This window comes from Amblyraja radiata, chromosome 4 (genome assembly GCF_010909765.2).
Source record: "Amblyraja radiata isolate CabotCenter1 chromosome 4, sAmbRad1.1.pri, whole genome shotgun sequence".
NCBI classification, from domain to species: domain Eukaryota; kingdom Metazoa; phylum Chordata; class Chondrichthyes; order Rajiformes; family Rajidae; genus Amblyraja; species Amblyraja radiata.
In genome coordinates, this window is record NC_045959.1 from 16,537,274 (window position 1) to 16,560,933 (window position 23,660).

Here is a 23,660-nt window from a genome sequence, read left to right on the forward strand (position 1 = left end):
TGTCCCCAATCCCTTTTTAAACTCCCCGCTGCTGCTGCCCCATCTCCGGGTTTGAAACTCATTTGGTTGCTAACTCACCATTCCTCTCCTCAGCCCTTCTTGCCAAAGGAGAGAATGGTGTCTCCACTAGATCATACCAATTTTGTGAACAAAACAACCTTAACCTCATTGAGTTCAAATTAATTTCATGATTAAGTTCTGTTTTACTTCTCCTCCTATGAAGTTAATAACATTTTTCCCCTTAATACTACGTCTGCCAAAATGTTGCTATTCACCTATCTGCATCCTTGTACACAGTTCCCAATTTACTTTCCAAATTAGCTTTGTATCTTTAGTACATTTGACTATAATAACTAGATGGTAACAGTGAATGTGTATAAAAGGTGGACATTCACTTTATTCTCTCCATCATATGACCTCATTCTAACTTAAGATGTTTATTTTTTTCAATTCTGATGAAGCATCACTCACCTGAAACATTAATATTTCCCTCTCCTCAGAAAACTGCAGATCTGTTGAGTATTTCCAGTTTTTTTAATTTCAGTTTGCCAATGTTTGGAGTTTTTTAGTTTGTACCTCAATTAAATACTTGTGCATTGAGGACATCAGTGCTGGCATCTATGGATTTTCCACATGACTGAAGTCTCTTATCCGTATTACCATTCTAGTAAATCACTTCTGTACCTTTTCATCGGTTTTTCTAAAACGGTGTTTAGAATAGGATATTATACTCCAAGATAACTTGCTGAAGTAAAAGATAATTGTCACCATCATTGAATAGCATTATTCAACGTCTTTCTGAGTCATTTGTAGTGACACTGGGATTAAAATTAATTCCCATCGACTTGTCCCAGTGTCATACAGCATGGAAACAGGCCCTTCAGCCCCTTGCTCACACCAACCAACATGCCTCAACTACACCAGTCCTACCTGCCTGCGTTTGGCCCATATACCTCTAAACCTATCCTATCCACGTGCCTGTCCAAATGTCTTTTAAATGTTGTGATAATGCCTCGACTACCTCCTCTGGCAGCTTGTTCCATATACCTACCACCATTAGTGTTTTTAAAAAAAAGACGCATCTCTGGTTTCTTTTAAATCTTTCTCTCCTCACCTTAAACCTACGTCCTCTGGTTCTTGGTTCTCCTACTTGGGTCAAAGGCCCTGTACATTTACCCGATCTATTCCTCTCATGATCTTATACAACTCTATACGATCACCCCTCATCCTCCTGCACTCCAAGGAATAAAGTTGTAGCCTGCTTAACCTCTCCCTATAGCTCAGGCCCTCGAGTCTTGGCAACATTCTCGTAAATCTTCTCTGCACCCTTTCTAACTTTCTTTCTTATTTAGGGGACCAGAACTGAACACAATACTCTAAATGTGGCCTCACCAATGTCTTGTACAATTGTAACATGACCTCTCAACTTCTATAGTCAATACTGACTGCATGTTTTATTTTTGCAATAATTTGAAATAGGAAAAGGCTACAAAATCTAGGAATAAACTATACTTGAAATTGTAGTTAGTCTCGTGTTCACTTTTTGACTTTGGCAAACATGGGTTTATAATTTTCCCCACATGAAGACATGCCCTATTTAGATGAATTTGTCACACAAGATTTGTATTGTTGTTTGTAAAGATATTTAGAAAGAAATAATATAATACCTAAATGCCACGAATGGGCATGTCGGTAGCACGGGCTAATTAATATACCTTGTAGAAAATATAGCCAAGCATATAAATTGTGCAAAACGCCATTAAGGTTAGTTTAACTTAATATTTTTCCTTTTTTTTGTATCGAATGTTGCTGTTTCCTATCTTTCTGCTAGCTGATGTTTTTGGTAAGTTGAGCTCTGCCCTGTTGGCTGGTCATTGAACCTTTGTCGGATACATGTGTATAAATAATATTCACAGTAACTGCTAGGCTGTTTCTTCCCTTTGCCTCTTTTCCCTCCTCCTCCTATCTTGAAAAACCATGTGAATATCTGAACATTTGAGCATAGTACATGCAAATGAGCATTCTGTTGTGTCATACATAGAAAATCTGATTTATGAAATAGGTTCTTGAAGCTCCAATATAATTGGAAACTAGAGTAAAACAACTGTATATAGTCATGCTTAAATAAAATTTAACTTTTGGGGTTAATACTTATGATATTGTAAATCTCTAATGCTGTTTAATTTGTCAAAATATCATTAATACAAAGTGTAAAGGATTATGATGGTTAAAAGTTAGACCTGCCTTATGCATTTCATGTTCACCAAAGTTACAGAGATGCTTCAAAGTAGATTATGGTAAAACTGAAAAACATTGTATGTTTCCTGACAATTTTAATTCATGCATTCAAGTGAACAAGCTCATAAGAATTCACCTTGATGTAAATGTTAATTTAATGAATCTGAATTTACTGTTGGTATTAGGTTTTAAAATTATTCATTATATCTATACCACCATTTAACCATTTTAATATAAAGTCTTAATTCTAAATGATCATCTACACCTATTCTTTGTCCCAAATAAGGTATCAAAAGCCTAAAGCAGTGAACCTTTTTGCGTAAATTTACTATCCTGTCATGTGTTTGAAGATTTAAATACAGGTACTTAAATGTAACTTAGACCACGTAGATAACATGCTAGCCATCACTAGCAAGGAAGAAGTTGCATTTTTCTATTCTTACACTTTTGGATTTACACACCCAGCAGAAGAGCTTTATTTACCAGAAGCAGATGTCTGAATTTCAGGAACACAATGATTTTGTTGGCGTTTGAGTTTGTCTCGTTTTCCAGTGCCCTCTCCTGGAAAACAAAACTTCAAGACTTGCATTTACATTATAAGTGTATCTCTCCAACAGAAAAACTGAATTTTATTCAAAAACATTTCCACATTTTTGCTGGTTAAAATAAAGCTGTGGTTTAAAAAAAAAATTGGACCCACCTGCTTCCTATCCTTGCCTTTGCAAAGCCACTGATACTCGAAGGTGAAAGCACTTCAGCTTTGAGGTCATGATTTCTTGCCTCGGAGAGATTGCAACTCTGCTAGACTTATCTGCTACCCCCTATTGTTTTGATTCCCTTCAGTTTAGGAACACATCCTGAACACTAAATGAGATGTTTGTATATCAGTAATGATCTCCTAGTCAGGATTAATATTAGATAAAACAAATATTACTTCTGAGCAAATGAAATGCAACAGAATTTTCTGGATTGCCTATAAATTGTCAGTCAAAATTAAAATTGGTTAGCAAGCTATGGTGTTGTCTTAGCTGAGTTTAAATAAGGGATGTTTGGAACTTAGAGCGTAGAAGGTTATCTTGAGGACTATGTAAATCCTTTGTCACCCTCGATTTATGAGCTCAAGTCTTGAAAAATAGCTTGATCCATCAACCACAGAAATAACTTCTATTATAAAGCAACGTAATATAGAAAACATATCACATTGTACATCACACCTCAAATAAAATTTGTCAGGTAAAATGAACTTGTTTAAAGGACAATTTCCAAAAAATGCAAAATCAACACCATCTGAAGCTTTCTACAATGATTTCAGTTTGGTGAAAGAAATTAGGAGTTTGTAAAGAGCCTAAATGTGGAGGCAGGAATTATTTTTAAGAATTTAAACAGTACTCGTCAAATGTTTTTTCCCAAAGCACATGACAATAGAATACCACATAAAATAGCAAGATTTAATTCAACTATAGAACATAGTACAATACAGGAACAACATCTTTGTCTCAGAATGTCTATGCAGAAGATGTCAAGACCATCTCTTATCTGCCTGCACATGATCCATATCCCTTCATTCCCAGCATATTCATGTGCCTATCCAAAAGTTTTTTAAATGGCACTTTCATATTGTGCCTCTGCCACCACTTAATAAAAATGTTGTGACAAATTATTATACATCTTATTTGTTGTAACCTAGATAAATCGAATGTGGGCTCATCAAACTGTTTCAGATTTAGTTAGGTTAATCCAGATTACTCGTTATTTAGGATGTGATATTGCAAATCACAAGAACTTTTGTCTTGCACAGAGGTAAATGCCAATTGATTTGTACACATAAGGGATGCATTTTACATTTCCAAAAATAACCAATTAATTCAGCATATCGACTTTTATGCTGCCAGTCAAATGTTTTACCCAAGGTTATACGGAGCAGTATGTAGAGGAGAATTATATATTGCCAAGTTGTTGTTATGGAAAATGAGGAAGTATATTCTGGTGAATGTGAAATGGAATTGATAATTCAACAGTAACAAATTCAATGAAATCTACAAATAATATTTCATTGTATGATCCAATAACTGTTTTCCAAATTAAAACATTTATGTTCATTTAAGAATTGCAACTTTTATACATGATCTCCCAATTTAATAATGTTCAATTTCAGAACTATTGTTTTAATTATTAAAGCTAGGATGATCCAAGCAATATTAATACAAGTATCGGAAAATCTACATTTTTACTGAGTTATGATGAGATTATAAGGGGAACATTTCAGAACATTTCAGAAAGCTGGCTAGAGGGATCAAAATAACTGTGGAAAATATTCTTAAAACATCATAATCCTTTACAAATCTTACCATTTGTCCTACAATGTTTTTCCCAATGGACAGCATGCCCATGGTACCAATTTTTATTTAATTCAGGTTCAAAAGTACATTTCGGTGTAATTTATATTTCATCCAAATCATTTTGCTTTTATGACCAAGGTTGAAAGGATCGTGGAAATGTGTGTTACTTGGATTGAATCTATGAGGCAAAGGGAGCTGAAACAACTCTATACCTGCAGTGGATGTTGTTCCTTCCTTTACCCCTACATGTCCCCTCCTAAAATTATTGTCTGTAGTAGCCTTGTTCGTTATATATTGTTCCTTCCACACTACCTTCATGTTTTGTGAATGGATTGTACCCTAGGGTATCACTGATGATGCAATTATAGGGGCACTGTAATTTATAACATTCAGCATGTCAATGATGTCTTGTCCAAGTATTTCACTGTGGTTCTACTTCAAAAATGTATTAGGTGTGCTTTTGATGTTTTGTAATGTATAAGTAGGTTGGGATTGGAGCACGTTGCAGTTTTTGTTCTAGTTTGGTTTGTGGTCAGTTTAAACGTGCTTTTAATTTTAACATAAAAAAGGCTCATGCATTGTAGCTAAAGTCATTAGAACTCCTGATTAAAAGGTTTTATAGTCATTATTATCTTTACTCATTTTTTTTGGATAGCTGAGATTTTAATGCAAATTATTGTTTAACCTTCCTGTTAAGGTCCAAATAAGTTGCAGGTAACTCCTGCCTTACGATCTCTCATCAGAAATTTGCCCTTGCATAGTTCAGAAAACACCACTCCAAACTTTTAGATAACAAAAACATTTACTGTTACAGAATTTGTAGGGAAAAAATGAAATAATATCTAATTTTATCTGCACAAATGTCAAGCATATTTAGACGTACAGATGACGCAGTTTAGTTATAGAAAATGGGTATATTAACCATATTCTATGAATACATAACTCCCCATAACGTTGGGTTAGCCTGTATTTTACCACGGCTGGTTTCAACTTCAAGCAAAATATTAACAAAATATTGTTGATTAATCTTGCTCAAAGCCAACTGGTTTCCAAATGAAACAAAAGAATAACTTGATCTATATGGTTATGAAGTAGATGACATAAACAAATCAGTCATATTCAGTTTAAAACCTGAACATTAGCGTGGATTATTTGAGAATCAATACTACAACAGAGACATAGTCTTAACTTTTGTGTTAGAATGTTTTTATTTTTATCTTTTTTTTGGTGGGAAGGTGAGGGTTACAATAAATACAATTTTTTTTCTAATCTTGTTAATATTTTGGTTTCCATTTTGTTAGGGTACATTTTAAAGGCAAACAAAAACCTAATTGAGCTGATTTGTGGCACAATGCAATTACTGTACTAAAATGTTTGATTTCTTAGAATAAAGATAACTTAAGTTGGATATTCAAAGTAGCATTGCAAAGGAAGACATTTTGCGTCGTCTTTGCCGGGAAATACGGTACTTCTAAAGTAGAAGCTTAGATTTACAGATAGAAGAGTAAAGTTCAAAATGCTTACTTTTAATTTAATTACTGACACTACCTCTAACAAACGCTCATCTGCATGAGTGAGCCATGCAGATGGGGACAACCCAGATCTCATCCTTGTGCTCAGCCAATTCAGTTAAAGGCAAAGTACTGGAAATAATGAAACTAAACACTGGCAAAATAAAGGAAGATAACATTTTTGCTTGAAATTATAATGATTTCTGTATTTCTAGGAAAAGGAGACATTCAACCTCAGCTGGACAGTGCTTTGCAAGATGTAAATGATAAATATCTTCTGCTCGAAGAAACAGAGAAGCAAGCTGTTCGTAGAGCTCTCATTGAAGAACGTAGTCGCTTCTGTACTTTTGTTTCAATGCTGCGACCCGTGGTTGTAAGTTTCCTTGTCTGTTTTAATTGGATCAGATGTTATTTTATCATTGCACTTGTAAAAGGTATGCATATTATTAGGGATGAATTTCCAAGCTTGCTACTTTGGAGGTTAAACTACTCAGAACGACCCATTTCTGGGATCCTTAATGTACTCTCTTTTCAGGCTCAGATTATTTTTCCCATTGTGCAAACAACAAACTGTTGCAGGAGCCCAGTGGGTCAAGCAGCACCTCTGATGGGAATGGCTAAAGGTCCCAAGAGTGGGGAACACTCTCCTTGTTCCATCTGTTTCCCCCCCCCCCCCAATCTATTTTCAAACTGTCTTCCGCAATCCTTCACCCTGAAGAAGGGTCCGACCCTGAAATGTAATTTTTCCATTACCTCCGCAGTTGCTGTCTGGTCTGCTGAGTTCCTCCAGTGCTTGTTTTTTTTGCTCGAGATTCTAGCATCTGCAGCTGCAATCTTTAAGGGCCTGTCCCACAATGCGAGTTCACCCAAGAGCTCTCCCGAGCTTAAAAAAAAAAATCAAACTCGTGGTACCTCATCACGAGTATTTTTTTACTCTTGGAAATTTTTCACACTATTGAAAAAACTTCACGAGTTTCCGTGTTTCCCGAGTACCCGCCGTTAGCATTACGAGCCGCTATGAGACATCCATGAGCTCCAACGTACCCGCTACATACATTCTACGTACTTACCACGAGTTTGATTTTTTTTTAAACTCGGGAGAGCTCTTGGGTGAACTTGCATCGTGGGACAGGCCCTTTAATTTCACCATTATTACTTTTGTGCAAGCTTTATAGTTTAATAGAAAACGGCTGATATTATACCTTCAGTGTCTTCGGGTCATCGCAAAGCAATACAATCAAAGGAATACTTACAAACTGCCACTGATTATAATGTAAGGAAATGCACCAAATGGGGCAAAGCAAAGTCTCAAATCTGAAATAAGATGTGATGGGAAGATCTATTTTATACATGCTTAAAGTTTAAGAAGAAAATATTGCAAATCTTCTCACACACCTAAGAGGTGGTTATGCCTCAGTTAAGTATTTTTAGAAAATATGCTTTTGCATTTATACAGCACTTCCCAATAATGCACAAAGACAGCAATGTGGAATGTGTAGAAATATGTCAGGAGGACATGTTAAAATTATGGCTGACACCATTTTGAGGCCAAAACGTAATAATCTAATTCTAGTATTTGTGTAAGAACTTTCAAATACTTTCCACTAGTTCATGCTTTTTTAACTCGTATTTCGAATCCCAGTTGCTTTGCAAAAAATCAACTTTTTTGTAAATTTTAAGTATCCCAATTTAAAAATTGAAAGAAACTTTGTCACAAAGAAGGAAGGCTGTTTTTATTTACCCCCAGGAATGATTTAAGCAGCAGTATCACCTGCTGCTCTAAACTTTGACCTTTCCAGCAGTTTCTCTGTTGGTTCTCTTTAAATCACCTCATCTGCTTATGTTTTTGCTCCATACACTTATCCGTTGTTAAACCTCTAAAGCCTGCCGCAGGTCCCTGGAAAGAGCCAGAAATGGTTGTAGATCTTAGCCACTGAAGCGAGTGTTAAAAGGTAATGTGAAATCATCTCTGCAGTGCACTGGCAGGAGCAAGACTAAAGAAATAATGCAGACCTTGCTTGTGCTGTCATGCAAATGAAAGTGCATTTGAAAAGATTAACTCTATTAATCTTCAGCTGACTTCAGAGCAGGATGAACTGCAGATGAGATCATTGGACATGAAGATATATCTTCAGTGACTACTCCTATTTATGGAAATGATGTCAGCACAGTTAACATATGGAGGGTGTAAGAAAGAACTGCAGATGCTGGTTTAAATCGAAGGAAGAAACAAAATGCTAGAGTAACTCAGCGGGACAGGCAGCATCTCTGGAGAGAAGGAATGGGTGACGTTTCGGGTCGAGACCCTTCAGACTGATGTCGGGAGTGGGCGGGACAAGGATAGAATGTAGTTGGAGACAGTAAGACTGGTGGGAGAACTGGGGAGGGGATAGAGAGGGAAAGCAAGGGCTATTTGAAGTTAGAGAAGTCAATGTTCATACTGCTGGGGTGTCAACTACCCAAGCGAAATATGAGAAGCTGTTCCTCCAATTTGTGCTGGGCCTCACTCTGACAATGGAGGAGGCCCAGGACAGATAGGTCAAATTGGGAATGGGAGGGGGAGTTGAAGTGCTGAGCAACCGGGAGATCGGGTAAGTTAAGACGGACTGAGCGAAACGATCGCCGAGCACGCGCCTAGTCTCACTGATGTAGAGAAGTTGACACCTGGATCAGCGGAAACAGTAGATGAGGTTGGAGGCGGTGAAACATATGGAGTCGTCTGGCTGGATCTAACTACGAGGCAACAAATCAATGATATACCTGTAGCTTTAAATTTCTTGCCAGCAGATCAAATGGAGGGAAATTATTGTACGAGCATTAGCGACCTGATAATTTCCAATCAGATTATTATCTAAATGGCGTCAAGTTGGGATAAGGGGAAGTACATCGGGATCTGGGGGTCCTTGTTCATCAGTTAATGAAAGTAAGCAAGCATGCAGGTACAGCAGGCAGTGAAGAAAGCGAATAGCATGTTGGCCTTCACAACAAGAGGAGTTGAGTATAGGAGCAAAGAGGTCCTTCTGCAGTTGCATAGGGCCCTAGTGAGACCACACCTGAAGTATTGTGTGCAGTTTTGGTCCCCTAATTTGAAGAAGGACATTCTTGCTATTGAGGGAGTGCTGCATAGGTTTACAAGGTTAATTCCCGGGATGGTGGGACTGTCACATGCAGAGAGAATGGAGCAGCTGGGCTTGTATACTCTGGAGTTTAGAAGGATGAGAGGGGATTTTATTGAAACGTATAAGATTATTAAGGGTTTGGACACGCTAGAGGCAGGAAACATGTTCCCGATGTTGGGGAAATCCAGAACCAGGTGCCACAGTTTAAGAATAACGGGTAAGCCATTTAGAACGGAGACGAGCAAACACTTCTTCACTCAGAGAGTTGTGAGTCTGTGGAATTCTCTGTCTCAGAGGGCGGTCGGTGGAGGCCGGTTCTCTGGATACTTTCAAGAGAGAGCTAGATAGGGCTTAAAGATAGCGGAGTCAGGGGATATGGGGAGAAGGCATGAACGGGGTAGCTGATTAGGGATGATCAGTCATGATCATATTGAAGGGCCAAATGGCCTACTCCTACACCTATTGTCTATTGTCAATTAAGCATCAAATATAATTGCCAGACTTTCTCATGAGTTTAACTTACCTGTTTTTAAATTCTTCCTATAATGTTTTTCTTACTCGAAGAAAGAATTAACTTTTTTTAAACTTTACATAGAACTTTTATTACGTAAGAATCAACGTTTTATTACACAAAAATGATCTATTCCTGAAAGCTTGATCTATTTGTGCACATCAATCATGTGCAAATCATGCACACAAGCCATTTTACCAACATTTTTGTTCTGGATCAACCTACACTGACCGATCAAACAGAGAGGCCATTGTTATTGTCTGTACTAATCACATTTGTGCAGATTATATATTTTTGTGGCATCAATTGCATACCTGATGATGTCACAGGCCATTCACTCTATTTCCAACATCACTGGCATCGGAGATTTCTCGTGTAACCTGTACTCTTTGTTGGGCACTCGTTCCTAGTGTTGACAATTAATGCTTGTGGAGTGCAGGAGAAAATAGAGGATCAATGTGAACTATGTAAAGATTTGAAGAAATTTATACTAAACTTGATTTATCTGCTGTGAAAGAAATGCACCTGTGACAATGTAGGAGATGCAAATAAGAAAGTATGGAAAAGATAATTGAGAATATTTAGAAGTAAAACATTAGGATAAAATGAACAAATTCAAGGTAGTTAAATATAAATTCAGGATTGATAGAACATTTATTTTATCTAAAAAAAAAATAGGAACAATGATAGGAAAAGGTCATCAGATATTGAAGCCAACTATAATTAGAAACATAGAAAATAAGTGCAGGAGGAGGCCATTTGGCCCTTCGAGCCAGCACCGCCATTTATTGTGATCGTCCCAAATCATGATCATGGCTGATGTTCAGAATACACATCCCTGGCTAATCACAATCCACATTAATAATTTAGTGATGAGCGTATATATGTCAAATTTCCAAATTTGCTGTTGATACCAAACAAAGTGAGATTATTAATAAAGAAGAGGATGTAAAGAAGAGTTGAGTGTGATTGTTACTGAGGGATTGTGTAGTATGAGTTCATCCAATTTGGTGCACAAATCAGAAAGACAAATTTGTATTTGATTGGGATATAATGATGCTCAGAGAACTAGGTTTACTTGAAAGCTGCTGTGCTCATGCCGCAAGTAATTATGAAGGCATATGAAATGTGGTCCATTATTACAAAATGTCAGTGCAGGAGTAAAGATGCCTCCTTTCAGTTATTTAGGCCTTAGAGACCACGCTTGGAGTGTTATGTACAGTAGTGGGTGGCCTATTTTTTTTAAAAGGTTACTACGTTAGTGAGTTTTCCGTATTAGGTTAAGTAGATGAGGCCTGTATGCTGAGTTCAGAAGGATGGGAGGCCATCTCAATGAAACTTCAAAAATTCTTATAGGGCTCAATATGGTGAGTGTATGGGGAATATTTTCACATGCTGAAGAATCCAGAAGTGGAAATCGCAGTCCGAGAATAAGTGGCAAACCTTTCAGTACTGAGATGAGTGGTGAATCTTCAGAAATCTCTACTCTAGATAGTGGTGGAAGCTGTCATTGAGTTTATTCAAACTAGATCAATGGGTTTTTGAATGGCAAAGTAATTAAGATATAGGGATATACAGGGAAATAGAACTAAGGTGGAGCATTGGCAGTGTTGTGATGAATTGCAGAGGAGAATTGAAGGACCGGATGACCAACTCCTGCCCTTCACTTTTTTTAAATGTTGCTATTTGTATGTGAATTAGAGTCATGGAGTCAACATTAAGGTATTTTGGAAAACAATTGGATTCCACCATGTGGAAGCATTAAGGTCTTTCTGGACCTTAACTTCAATGAGTTAAATTACTTTCTATCTTGTGACCATTCGGGAGATGTGCTGTGCATCATTTCTTAGTTCAATATAAAATGAAGTCAAATATCTTTAAGTTGCCATGAAACCATATTTGTGTAAAGCCTTGAATTGAATTGAATTGAATACCTTTATTGTCATTCAGACCTTACGGTCTGAACGAAATTTCGTGCCTGCAGTCATACATACAATCATACAATAAAAAACAACAATAAACACAAATTAACATCCACCACAGTGTATCATCCAAGCACCTCCTCACTGTGGTGGAGGCAAAAATCTTAGGGTTACTGTCTCTTCCCTCCTCTTCTCCCTCTGCGCTGAGGCGATTCCCCACCAGGCGATGGCACAAACAGTCCCGCGGCTCACCGAACCCCGCGAACGGGCCGGTTCAAACACCGCGGCCCGGGGTGGTCGAAGCTGCCGCCCTCCAGTCCAACGGACGCAGCCGCTGGCCCGCGGCTGAACCCAGGACTCAGGTCGCCGCCGCCAGAACGCCGTCCCAGCCACCGGAGCACCGTTCCAGCCCCGAGCCGGTTCGCCCTCACGTGAGTGCTGTTCCAGCCCCGAGCCGGATCGCCCTCACGTGAGTGCTGTTCCAGCCCCGAGCCGGATCGCCCTCGCGTGAGTGCCGCTCCTCCCTCGAGCTGGGCCACTCCGACGGGAGCGCCGTTCCACCCTCGGGCTGGGCCACTCCGACGGGAGTGCCGTTCCTCCCTTGAGCTGGGCCACTCCGACGGGAGCGTCACAGCCCCTCACGAGAGAGTCTCAGCCCCTCGTCAGGCCGCCCAGGAGCGAGCCCAGGGCGAGTCCTGACAGGCTCTGCCTCCGGAGCCTCGAGGTCGCCAGCTCCGCCATTAGGCCACAGCGCAGACGGAGGCAGAGAAGGGGGATACGACAAAAAGTCGTATTCCCCCGAAGAGAGAGACAGCAAGCCCCATTTCAACCCCCCACCCCCCCCCCCCCCACATAAACACAGCTTAAAAACCAAAAACGTAACTACACAAAACGGAAAAAAAACAACACAAAAAAGTAAAGACAAACGGACTGCAGGCGAGCCGCAGCCGTTCCCAGCGCCGCCACTTTATATGTACACCATCTCAGGATGCTTTACAGAGGCTCCATCAAACAAAATGTTCTGCTGAGTCATGTAAAAGATAGAAGAACTAAAGAAGGACTGAGAGGTCAAGGGACTAAGAGCGTAGTGAGGGAATTCCTGAGTTGCTGGCTGAAGGCCTAGTTGGCAGTAGTGGAGCAGTTAAAATCGGGGATGCTCGAGGTTAGAAGTGGAGAAGTGTTAGTTGTTATTACTAGTGGAGGATTGAGGCCAAAATGATTTATATGCTAGTAAGATTTATCAAATCACATGGAAATTTAGTGTTTTTAATTTTAAGATACTGTTCTTAAGCATCTATTATAACACCAACTTCCAACATGAATATATAAACGAGCTCCCGTGCATACATCTAAAATGTAACACTATCAAACAGCCCTTGGGTCGATTTCATGCTTCACATGGATTCCTTGCTATAGCCAGTGACATTGGCATAGTTAGTTCAGCTTGCCTTCACATCATTAATTTCCATTGGCTTTTAAGTGACAAGTTTCCATTTGTGAAAGATTGAAATGGCGTAGCACTCTGTACAGGGATCTGGGGAAAAAACAAGCAGTGATGTGTTGAAAAGTAGTAGATAGATGTGTTAAAGCACCGTAGATTCTCAATCACGAGATATGACTGGTATATGTAATTTTAAAACCATCACTAAAACATGAGAAGATGGGGAGTCAGAGCAAAGAAAAGATTTTAAAATATTGAAAAATCTCCAATTTAATTAAAAGCTAAAGGAAGGATAGTCCAAGGAAGAAGGGCTGCACAGTGGCCGTGGAAATGTTCTATGGAAGGAGGGTGGCACAGCGGTAGAGCTGCAGCCAAAATTATCTAGAACAGACCATCCTCAATGATTACTGCTGCTGCCACTGGACTAAGTATTCACTTGCTCCATTCTTGACAGATTGTTATGTAGATGCTTTGAGCACCAGGATGTGATGAGGAGCTTACCTTATTAATCTCGCATCCACTGCTGTTTAGGATGAGTTCCAAACTCTTACCAACCTTTAGATTATGGAGTATTTCCTAACTTTAATTTTGAAAGGCTTGTCTGTCATTACTAAACTCCAGATCTCTCATGCGTTAAGGACTTACTCGCCATCTTCCAATCTATCTCTTTGTGGCCTTTGCACTTTATTTTAATCTGCACTCTTTCTGCAGCTGAAACACTATAATTCTGCACCCTTTATTTTTCTTTTTGCACTAACTGCTGCACTCATGATCTGCCTGGACAGTGTGCAAAACGATGTTTCTTACTATATTTCAGTATATGATAAATCAATCAATGATAAACCAATATCAATATTCAGAAAATAATCTTTGAGCTGAGGGGAAAAGAAACCATAGCAATTTCTTCTATCAAAAATAGGGCAATTTCTCCAGTAAAATGCAGTGAGAAGATTAACTCCATATAATTTGAACACATTTAATCTCATTCACTTTCAGTAATGTAGTTCTATAATTTATTTATTAGATTAATTTCCCAATCATCTCCATTCTACCTGACTGTAGACTTGCAGTTTTCAACTAGATCTCCACAAGAATTTAACTGTTTACCCATTTGCTTCTAAACTTTTTCCAGCAACTTTTAATTTCTACTCTCTTTGGGTCTGACAAGTAGCTTTACAAAGATGGATCTTCCTTCTTTTAGCTTCCAATTAAATGAGAGAGTTTTAAATATTTTTAAATTTTCAGAAGTCCCGACCCGAACCGTACTCCAGCGCTTTGTCTTTTATTGTAGACAAGCATCTGCAGGTCCTTATTTCTATAAATGGATTATATTGTGGTGAGCATTTTGGCTTATTATTAGCATATTGCCAACAGTTTTAGAAATTATGCAATAAAAATGTTTTTTTTTCAAATGTAATTGCAACTTACTCATAGGAAGAAGAAATGTCAATGCTGGGGGAGGTAACTCATCTGCAAACTATTGCAGATGATCTGACTAATCTGACAATGGATCCTCACAAACTACCAACAGCCAGTGAGCAGGTGAGTGAGTCAGCAACCCATGTAATTTATAGCGATTTTCTTTTCATAAATTACATTAACTTACATTTCATAGAATTTGGACTAATTTTTGGTAGCCGTCTTAGAGAATTCTGCCAAGCAATTTTGTGTTGCAAGCATTACATGTAAAGCACTGTTGAAATGACGGTTTAAACTTGTCAGTAACCTGCACATGTTAGAAAGATCTATAATTTTGGGCATTTATATGTTCTCCCTGTGACCATGTGGGTTTTCTTCAGATGCACTGGTTTCCTCCCACATCCTGAAGCTATGTGGGATTGTAGTATAATTGGCGTCTGTAAAAATTGTCCCAGGATAGAACTAGTGTAAAGGTGATCGCGGGTCGGTGCCGACTTCGGTGGGTCAAAGGGCCTGTTTTCAAGTTGTATCTCAAACAACTAAAACTAAATGACAATTTTAAAATGGTTTTTGATCAAATTTTTTGATTGTCTTTTTATTTCAGGTAATTATTGATCTAAAGGGCTCTGATTATAACTGGACATACCAAACTCCTCCATCTTCTCCAAGCACCACCATGTCTAGGAAGTCTAGTGTCTGCAGGTAAGTGAATGACTGGTCCTACTCGTGCAATGTAACTTGACAATAGCATTAAAATAGGCTGGTCTGATGTTTGTATGGTATATAGAGTTATTGAGAGCAATTTTGTATTTCCCTTTGACCTTTCAATACTTAGATGCATCTATTAAAATAAATTACAAAATGTTTTTACTGTGTAATTTTTTTTGTATTTTTAAAGAAATTGCTTTATATGAGGATAATTTCAACTACTGATTTGATTGTGTCCTGACAGCTTTTATGCAAGTTATTGCTGCCAATTTCATGGTAGACAAAAATGCTGGAGAAACTCAGCATCTATGGAGCGAAGGAAATAGGCAACGTTTCGGGTCGTAACCCTTCTTCAGACTGATGTGAGGGGGGGGGTGGGTGGTAGACGAGAGGAAGAAAGGAAGAGGTGGAGCCAGAAGGAGAGCTGAGAAGGGGAGGAGAAAGTAAGGACTACCTGAAATTAGAGAAGTCAAAGTTCATACCGCTGGTGTGCAACCTGCCCAAGCGAAATATGAAGAGCTGCTCCTCCAATTTACGGTGGTCCTCACTCTGGCCATGGAGGAGGCCCAGGACAGAAAGGTCGGATTCGGAATGGGAGGGGGAGTTGAGCCACCGGGAGATCAGGTTGGTTATTGCGAACCGAGCGGAGGTGTTCGGCGAATCGATCGCCAAGCCTACGCTTGGTCTCACCGATGTAGAGCAGCTGACATCGAGAGGAGCGGATGCAATAGATGAGGTTGGAGGAAGTGCAGGTGAACCTCTGCCGCACCTGGAAAGACTGCTTGGGTCCTTGAATGGAGTCAAGGTGGGAGGTAAAGGGACAAATGTAACATTTCTTGCGGTTGCAAGGGAAAGTGCCCGGAGAGGGGGTGGTTCGGGTGGGAAGGGACAAATTGACCAGGGAGTTACGGAGGGAGCGGTCTCTGCAGAAAGCAGACGGGAGGAGGTGGCAAGTGGTGGGATCCCGTTGGAGGTGGCGAAAATGTTGGAGGATTATTTGTTGTATGTGACGGCTGGTAGGGTGGAAGGTGAGGACAAGGGGGAATCTGCTCTTGTTATGAGTGGGGGGATGGGGAGAGAGAGCAGTGTCACGGGGTATAGAAGAGACTCTGGTGAGAGCCTCATCTATGGAAGAGGAGGGGAACCCCCGTTCCCTGAAGAATGAGGACATCTACGATGCCCTGGTATGGAACACCTCATCCTTGGTGCAGATGCGGTGTAGACGGAGGAATTGGGAGTAGGGGATCGAGTCCTTACAGGAAGCAGGGTGGGAAGAAGAGTGGTCCAGATAGCCATGGGAGTCAGTGGATTTATAGTGGATGTCAGTCAATAGTCTATCACCTGCGATGGAGATAGTGAGGTCAAGAAATGGTAGGGAAATGTCGGAAATGGTCCAGGTGTATTTGAGTGCTGGATGGAAGTTAGTGGTGAAATGGATGAAGTCTACTCTCCTGCCAATTTCATCTCTGCCAACTAATGGAGAACTATCCAATCAGTCCAATTTCCCTTTTTGCATTAAATATTTATTTCTCCTGTTTGTATATAATATTTATATATTAAAACATTGAACTGTCATGCTCCTTTAGTCTAGAAGTTATGATGCCTCGTGATGAAATTCCTTTGCTGTATCATTTTGTATGTTATACTATTTTATTAAGTAGAACAATCTTGTAAGGATTTAATTAAGAATGTGACAATCACCTAAAGCTTAAACCATTGAATGAACCATAAGATTAAAGCATTAAATGTTACATTTTTGATACATTTCAATCCATTACCTACTGTATTTACTCACTTCTGGAGTAGATTTAAATTAATGTCTAACTTCTAAATGTGCAATTCAGTGAAGTTGCATGTGCAGTGTTTGTTATAGTACCTTTATCTAACAATGAAGCTGTGTCCTGATGACATCTTATGGCTAATATTCCACTTACATTTCTCACTGTGTAGGCAGGACATATGAATATAATGGCATGTTTAAAGCTTCCAATAGAAATGTTGCCTGCTGATTATCTCACTAACATGTTCTTTCAGTTTGTTATATTGTGATATCCACGAACATATCTGCCTGGGAGCCTTTCTCTTAGTAATGAGCCCTCATAGATAGTTTACAGACCAGCTACACAAAGCAGTAAAGATTCAAGTTTCAAAATGATGGGTTATGATGGATCCTTGATTTAAGCTGCACATTATATGGTGAAGCTAGTAAACCTGTTTTTACAAAATGTTAAATGGTCAGCTCGAGATAGATTACAAGATCTACACCAAACCCAAACCAATTAGGAGCAGACGAGGGCATTCAATGCAATTTGTGATCCCAGCTACAAAGACAGATGTGTACAGCAATTCGTTCTTCCCCCGCACAATTAAAGCATGGAATAATCTCCACCCTACTATAGTTACCCAATCAGATGCAACTAAATTTAAAGTAGCTCTTTCTTCCCAATAACCCTTTCTGGCTTAAGCCCTCCCTTCACCACCTCCAGTTTAAATTCCATTTGGAATATTTTGGAGGACCAAGAAACCAAGAAGAAACCAAGAAACATTAAATTCAGTAAATGTTTTTCTGCAGATATTCCCCTGGTTGAATTCTGCAGTTTACTTAACAATTTAGATACTGAAGACTCTATCCTAATCAAAAAACTTTGAAAGGGTCAAATGTTGAAGTATCTTTTATTTTACGCTGAAGAACAAATATTTTCCAACACAATGTTTTCCCACCTTGTTCTACCTCCAACCACTTCTGCTCGATCACTGTTCTGAAGTTTCTACTTACCATAATAGTTGTCAGCATACAGTATTTACATTCTTGTCATAAATATTAATGCATCTTTGTTCACAAGCACAGTTTTTTGCTAACAGTAACTTCAATGAAATAGTGCTAGAGGTTGAAGGAATCAACTGCATGCCAGGAGTAGTGAATGATTTGCTTTTTCTTTCCACGTCTGTGCACACATGTTCACTTTATGTTTTTGATATGATTTTGTGGCTTGAAGGCGAATGCCTATTGCTTCTTGATTTGCACTTTAACATTCCCCTTCCTGTCCTTCCTTTTTGTCTTTTTTAGCAGTCTGAACAGCGTTAACAGTAGTGACTCCAGATCCAGTGGATCCCACTCTCACTCTCCCACTTCACACTATCGCTACCGCAGCTCCAACCAGCCCCAACAAGTTCCAATGAGGCTGTCCAGTGTATCATCCCATGACTCTGGCTTCATGTCCCAGGATGCATTCCAATCCAAGTCCCCTTCCCCAATGCCACCAGAAGGAACCACCCAGGTACGTGAAGTTATATGCAATGTCAAATCTTTAAACTCGGCAATTTTGAGTCAAGGTCTAGAGTCTCAGTCTATGCTAACAAAATATTATAAACGCAAATTAACCTTCTGAGATCTGCAAATAAATTTCTTAGCCAGAATGAAAGATGACAAATTATGATCATTGCTAACTAATGTAAAACTGCTATTCCTAGTAACTAATTTAATAATTAGAACTACATTTCTCATTAATATATAAATGTTCTTTGATTATTTCTGTGCTCTTCGAGGTGGAATGGGATGATTGAGCTTTTCTGCCTTGTCATCCTTGAAATTTTTTGAGGATGGATGATTTGCAAAATAATTTGTAATACTTTGCCCCTAATTTTATATTTTTCTTCTTCCCTGCTTTGTCTTTGGTTCTGTTTCCTCCATTTTTGTTTCTCCCCACCTCTTCCATGTTTATATTGGTGTGCTGCAGAATTCATCAAGCTCTGCCTCCTCTGAAGCTTCTGAAACGTGCCAATCAGTGAGTGAGTGCAGCTCACCCACTTCAGTAAGCTCGGGTTCTACAATGGGAGCCTGGGCATCAACAGAAAAGGTGACGAGTCTTTTTCCCAAGACATTGGAAAAGTCCAGATTACTGTTACTCTACCTGTTTTCATCTTGTATTCAATCTTTTTATCCCCATAAAAAATTAAACTTTTGGATTATTAATGCAGTCAATTGTAGATGAGATCTGTCTTTTGAAATTGTTTACTCCGTTCAAAAGAACCCCACACTGCCAAAGAATAAATTGAGTCATTTACTAGTTATTGCTATATTAAACCAAAAGATTGACTAGCTGAGATTGTGATGAACATATTGCTGGATGAGCTTCATCCATGTTTATAAAAGGATAGAGATGGTCCTGGTTTACTGATATGTGTATGTGTGCTCGATGTACTTGGAAAATGCGGATCCAACAAACTGTCGGCATTTGGTGTTCAAATTCTCTATGAATTAATCAATGCCAGTTGACTATTAGGCTATTAGGTTTGACTAGTAGGTTTATTATTGTCCGATGTATAGTGAAAAGCTTTGTTATCCAAACAGATCAGATAACACTATACATAATAGTTGGAGCAAAGGGGAAGATACAGAGTGCGGAATATAGTTCTCTGTATTGTAGACCACCAGCTCTAGAGACAAAGTCCAGTGTCTGCAATGGGGTAGAGGTGAATCGAACAGTATGAAAGGACCGTTCAGAAGCCTGATAACAGAGGGGAAGAAGCCTTTTCTGAGTCTGGTGGTGCACGCTTTCAAGCTTCCGTACCTTATGTCGGACGGGAGCATGAAGGAGGAATGACGGGTGGGTCAAGCATATTTTAGACCTCGTGCGAGAAGTGTGTTTAACCAGTTCTGTTCATCGCCAGGTGTGGTACCTCAAATTTCTTGGCATGGGCATGTAGGTTAATTGGCCCTCAGGTCATCGCCCATGTTGTTACGGTTTGAAGACCACCAACTTGTAGAATCCATAGGGAAGCACCAAGCTGTGTGTCAGGACCAGGCAATATGGCGTCGTGGGGTGCCCATCACCATAGTGGAAGTTGAGACATTTAATCCAGTAAAGGAATGTTTAGATCCTGAACCCATAAAATAATATATGTGTTTAATATGCTTTCAATAGAGATATGAGCCTTACTCTAATCCCTAAAGATATTTGTAGAATTATTTGAATTTCCTGCTTGAACGTTTTAGAAATATTAATCTTCCAACAAAAAATATTGGCAGTGAGGTGGTTCTGAACTGAGTATTATTTTACGTTGTGATTGCTCTCAGTTCATGTTAATTGATCCCTCTGATTTTGTATACTGTTCTTCATAATTATTTTTATTCCATTTGTATATGTTTTTTGTGTTGTGCTTTTCTTTTTATTTGCAGTTGACAAATGGGTTTGATCACTTCAATTCATCTAGTGAACCATACCTTGCCTCAGTTGGTACACGCTTTCTCCCACATTTTCAGTCCTGTTCCCGACCCTGTTCCAGACCTTATTCAGCAGCTCTCCCAGTTTCTCCTCATTATTATACCATTGGGCCTGGCATGTTTCCATCATCAAAGGTGCCTAGCTGGAAGGTTTGTGTTTTTCAATTTTTCTTTTGCATTGCTTTTAAAAAATAGTCTGTTACTTTGTAAAACTCTTTCTTTGAGCAACTTCCATGTGGCTTTAAAGGTGATGATACTCAGTTTTTTCCAAAATATGCTTTAATTAAGTCAAGTTCAACCTGTATAAAATACCTTTTATTGTTAGCACAACAGCTTGTTCAGTTTTCAAAGCCACTTGATCTGATGCTGTGATATACATGCCACAAACACTTGCATTTCAGTGGTACCAAATCTGGTCTTCAAGATATAACAAGCATTAAGGGCCTGTCCCACTTACGTGTCCTTGGCACGCAAATTACGCGACCTCGTCGTCGCGTTGAGGCGCACGTGCATCGTATGGCCGTGCTGGGCCGGTCCCACTGAGAAGCCCGGAGTTATATGTAGTTGTGCGCGACATCGTGCGGGGCTCCGAAATATTTGTAGTGAACTAAATCTTCCCGCGCCAACGGACTGTCGTGTAACTGACAGCCAAAGTGGGACAGGCCCAAGACCCTGGCGCGACGCAACGTCTCACCTCCAACAGCAGCAGAAGCAGGCAAACGATCGCCGAACTCGGCCTGGGACTCATGGCCGTTGCGGATCCGGATCCGCCCCCACTTCTACTCCCAGAGTGGGGCCAAGACGATTGAAGAGAGACACAAAATGCAGGAGTAACTCAGCGGGACCGGCAGCATCTCTGGAGAGAAGCAATGGGTGACGTTTCAGGTCAAGACCCTTCTTTCAGATTGAAGACGAGTCTCGACCCGAAACATCACCCATTGCTTCTCTCCAGAGATGCTGCCAGTCCCGCTGAGTTACTCCTGCATTTTGTGTCCATCTTCAAATGACATCACGCGCTCCAGACGGCTGTGCGTACGCATGAAATCGCGCGGGACCGTCGTGCCTCAACGCGACCACGAGGTCGTGTAATTAGCATGCCAAGGACACGTAAGTGGGACAGGGGCTTTACACTTTCTGTGAATTACCTTAAGCACTTTCATTCCCTCACCTACCTTTAGCTTTTTTCCTCCTCTTCATTCTGTCACCATCTTTTCAGAAATAATATTGTGATGTAAGATTTGTATTAAGATTTAAATTGTAATTTACTAAGTATCCAGAACAAATGAAAATCAATGTTTTCATACCTATACAATCCTTTAAAGTAGACTAGAAATAGTTATTTTTGAAGGAATATTATTTCTCGTCCATTAAATCTACTTAACTAATGTGGTTCAAGCAGTCAGAGGTGGCATCCTGGTTTTATTTATATATACCAATCCCAGTGAAAAAGCTTTTGCTGACTCTCTGCACTCACACCCAATGGATCCATAATTTGTGTTCCCCTCATTAACATCACTTTCACTCGTGGATGTAATACCTTGGAGGTTTTGATACAATATACCAAAACAATAATAATAACAGCCTTCTTAATTTTCGTAAACGTGTTGTGTTTTAATCAGGACTGGGCAAGACCAGGTCCCTATGACCAGGCAGGAGTAAACACTCTTCTAAAGCGTAAAGACTCCGAGCAGCGACGTGATACTGAAACTAAAGCAACGGCATCCATTGGCCAGAGCGTACAAATGGATGAGGCTCAGAGAACTCGAAGTATGACTGTCTCTACTGCTACGTACAGTCATAAGGTAAATTCTGTGTTAGTTATTGAAGATGTTGCATTTTTCAGATAACCACATATGGGGATGCCTATTACAAGTTCTGATTAAAGAAGAATGAATCAGTCTGAAGAAGGGTTTCGGCCTGAAACATTGCCTATTTCCTTCGCTCCATAGATGCTGCTGCACCCGCTGAGTTTCTCCAGCATTTTTGTGTACCTTTTATGTTTTTAACAATTGACTGAGATTCCCTCAACAATGTTCGTTTTGCTTGTTTTATACCCAAAATAAATTTTTGCCAAATACATTTTTGCATTAAAAATACAAATATATTATCCTTTTGAAAAATCAACATTTTGATGGGGAAAATACGATCGCAGTTTTTACAAAGCTTGAGGAATGATTCATGAACAAGCAACTCAAAGGCTGAACCTAGAACTTATCTTAGAAATACAATATTTAAAATATGGGAAACTAAGCTCTTATTTTTTTGCCTACCTTGATTTGAATGTGAAATGATTGGATTAATCCTCGCTTTAATGTTGTTGCAGTAATGTAATATACATGCCTTTCTTGCAGCAGGGGGAGGAGGTGGAAACTCATGAAGAACTGGCTTTGGCCTTGAGCCGAGGGCTTCAGCTGGATACGCAGAGGAGCAGTAGGGATTCCTTACAATGCTCAAGTGGGTATAGCACACAGACTACCACGCCATGTTGCTCAGAAGACACAATCCCTTCACAAGGTAAAGTGAGCAGGACAATCATTTTATTTTTACATCTGGGTTATTGCAATCCTGTCTCATCCTGATCGTCAAAACAAGATTTAATGAAAAGGAGGCAAAGTGATTTGTAGAGCTGTATCAGACCATACCTAACTAATTCCTTGTGAATTTCACTAACAGGACCTGCAGGATAAACATCAGTTTTTGTACACATCTGTTAAGTAGCACAGGATAGAATTTTGGACTATATCCTTGTCAATGATTAGTGTGTACACAGTTATACGTTCTGGGAAACTCCAGGTTAGGCTTACAAGGAAAATGGAAAAGTTAGTTACACAAACAAAGGATTGATTTTTCTCAGTTACAAATACAATTTGAATTGATTTGGACTGCTTAAAAAGGATTTGCAGCTGAAAATATTATTGTATTTGAAGGTTCCCACTAACATTTGGGTGAAGTAGTTTTTCAGTAATTCTGTTTGGATATTGGCAAAGTATGACTCTCCACTGAAAGCTAATTTTCAGCGAAGAAAGATGTAGCTTTCATCAATATTCTGGGAGCAAACCAACTTCACTGGTATACAATAGTATGGATATCAACCTCATTACTCGTTTAACTGCAGGTAGCCATTAAATCTTTCAAAGAACACAGGAGAATTTGTCATTTTTAAGGTTTGATATTGAACACACTGATAATTTACATTGCGTCATCAAATTAAATATATTATGAAGTTGC

The 23,660-nt window shown here is 39.3% G+C and overlaps 1 protein-coding gene across 4 annotated transcripts in view; it reads left to right on the forward strand.

Annotated features, from left to right (window-relative positions):
* The window catches only part of mtss1 (MTSS I-BAR domain containing 1), a 156,588-nt gene that overhangs the window by 125,513 nt on the left and 7,415 nt on the right, over positions 1-23,660 (forward strand). For 2 of the 4 annotated variants that reach the window (XM_033019011.1, XM_033019008.1), the window contains exons 7-14: positions 6,304-6,461; positions 14,516-14,623; positions 15,105-15,202; positions 18,276-18,486; positions 18,946-19,065; positions 20,388-20,582; positions 22,052-22,234; positions 22,784-22,946. In XM_033019011.1, the coding sequence (XP_032874902.1) occupies positions 6,304-6,461; positions 14,516-14,623; positions 15,105-15,202; positions 18,276-18,486; positions 18,946-19,065; positions 20,388-20,582; positions 22,052-22,234; positions 22,784-22,946 (1,236 nt within the window). The remainder of the gene's footprint in view (positions 1-6,303; positions 6,462-14,515; positions 14,624-15,104; positions 15,203-18,275; positions 18,487-18,945; positions 19,066-20,387; positions 20,583-22,051; positions 22,235-22,783; positions 22,947-23,660) is intronic. The other 2 variants (XM_033019010.1, XM_033019009.1) reach the window with 2 other exon arrangements.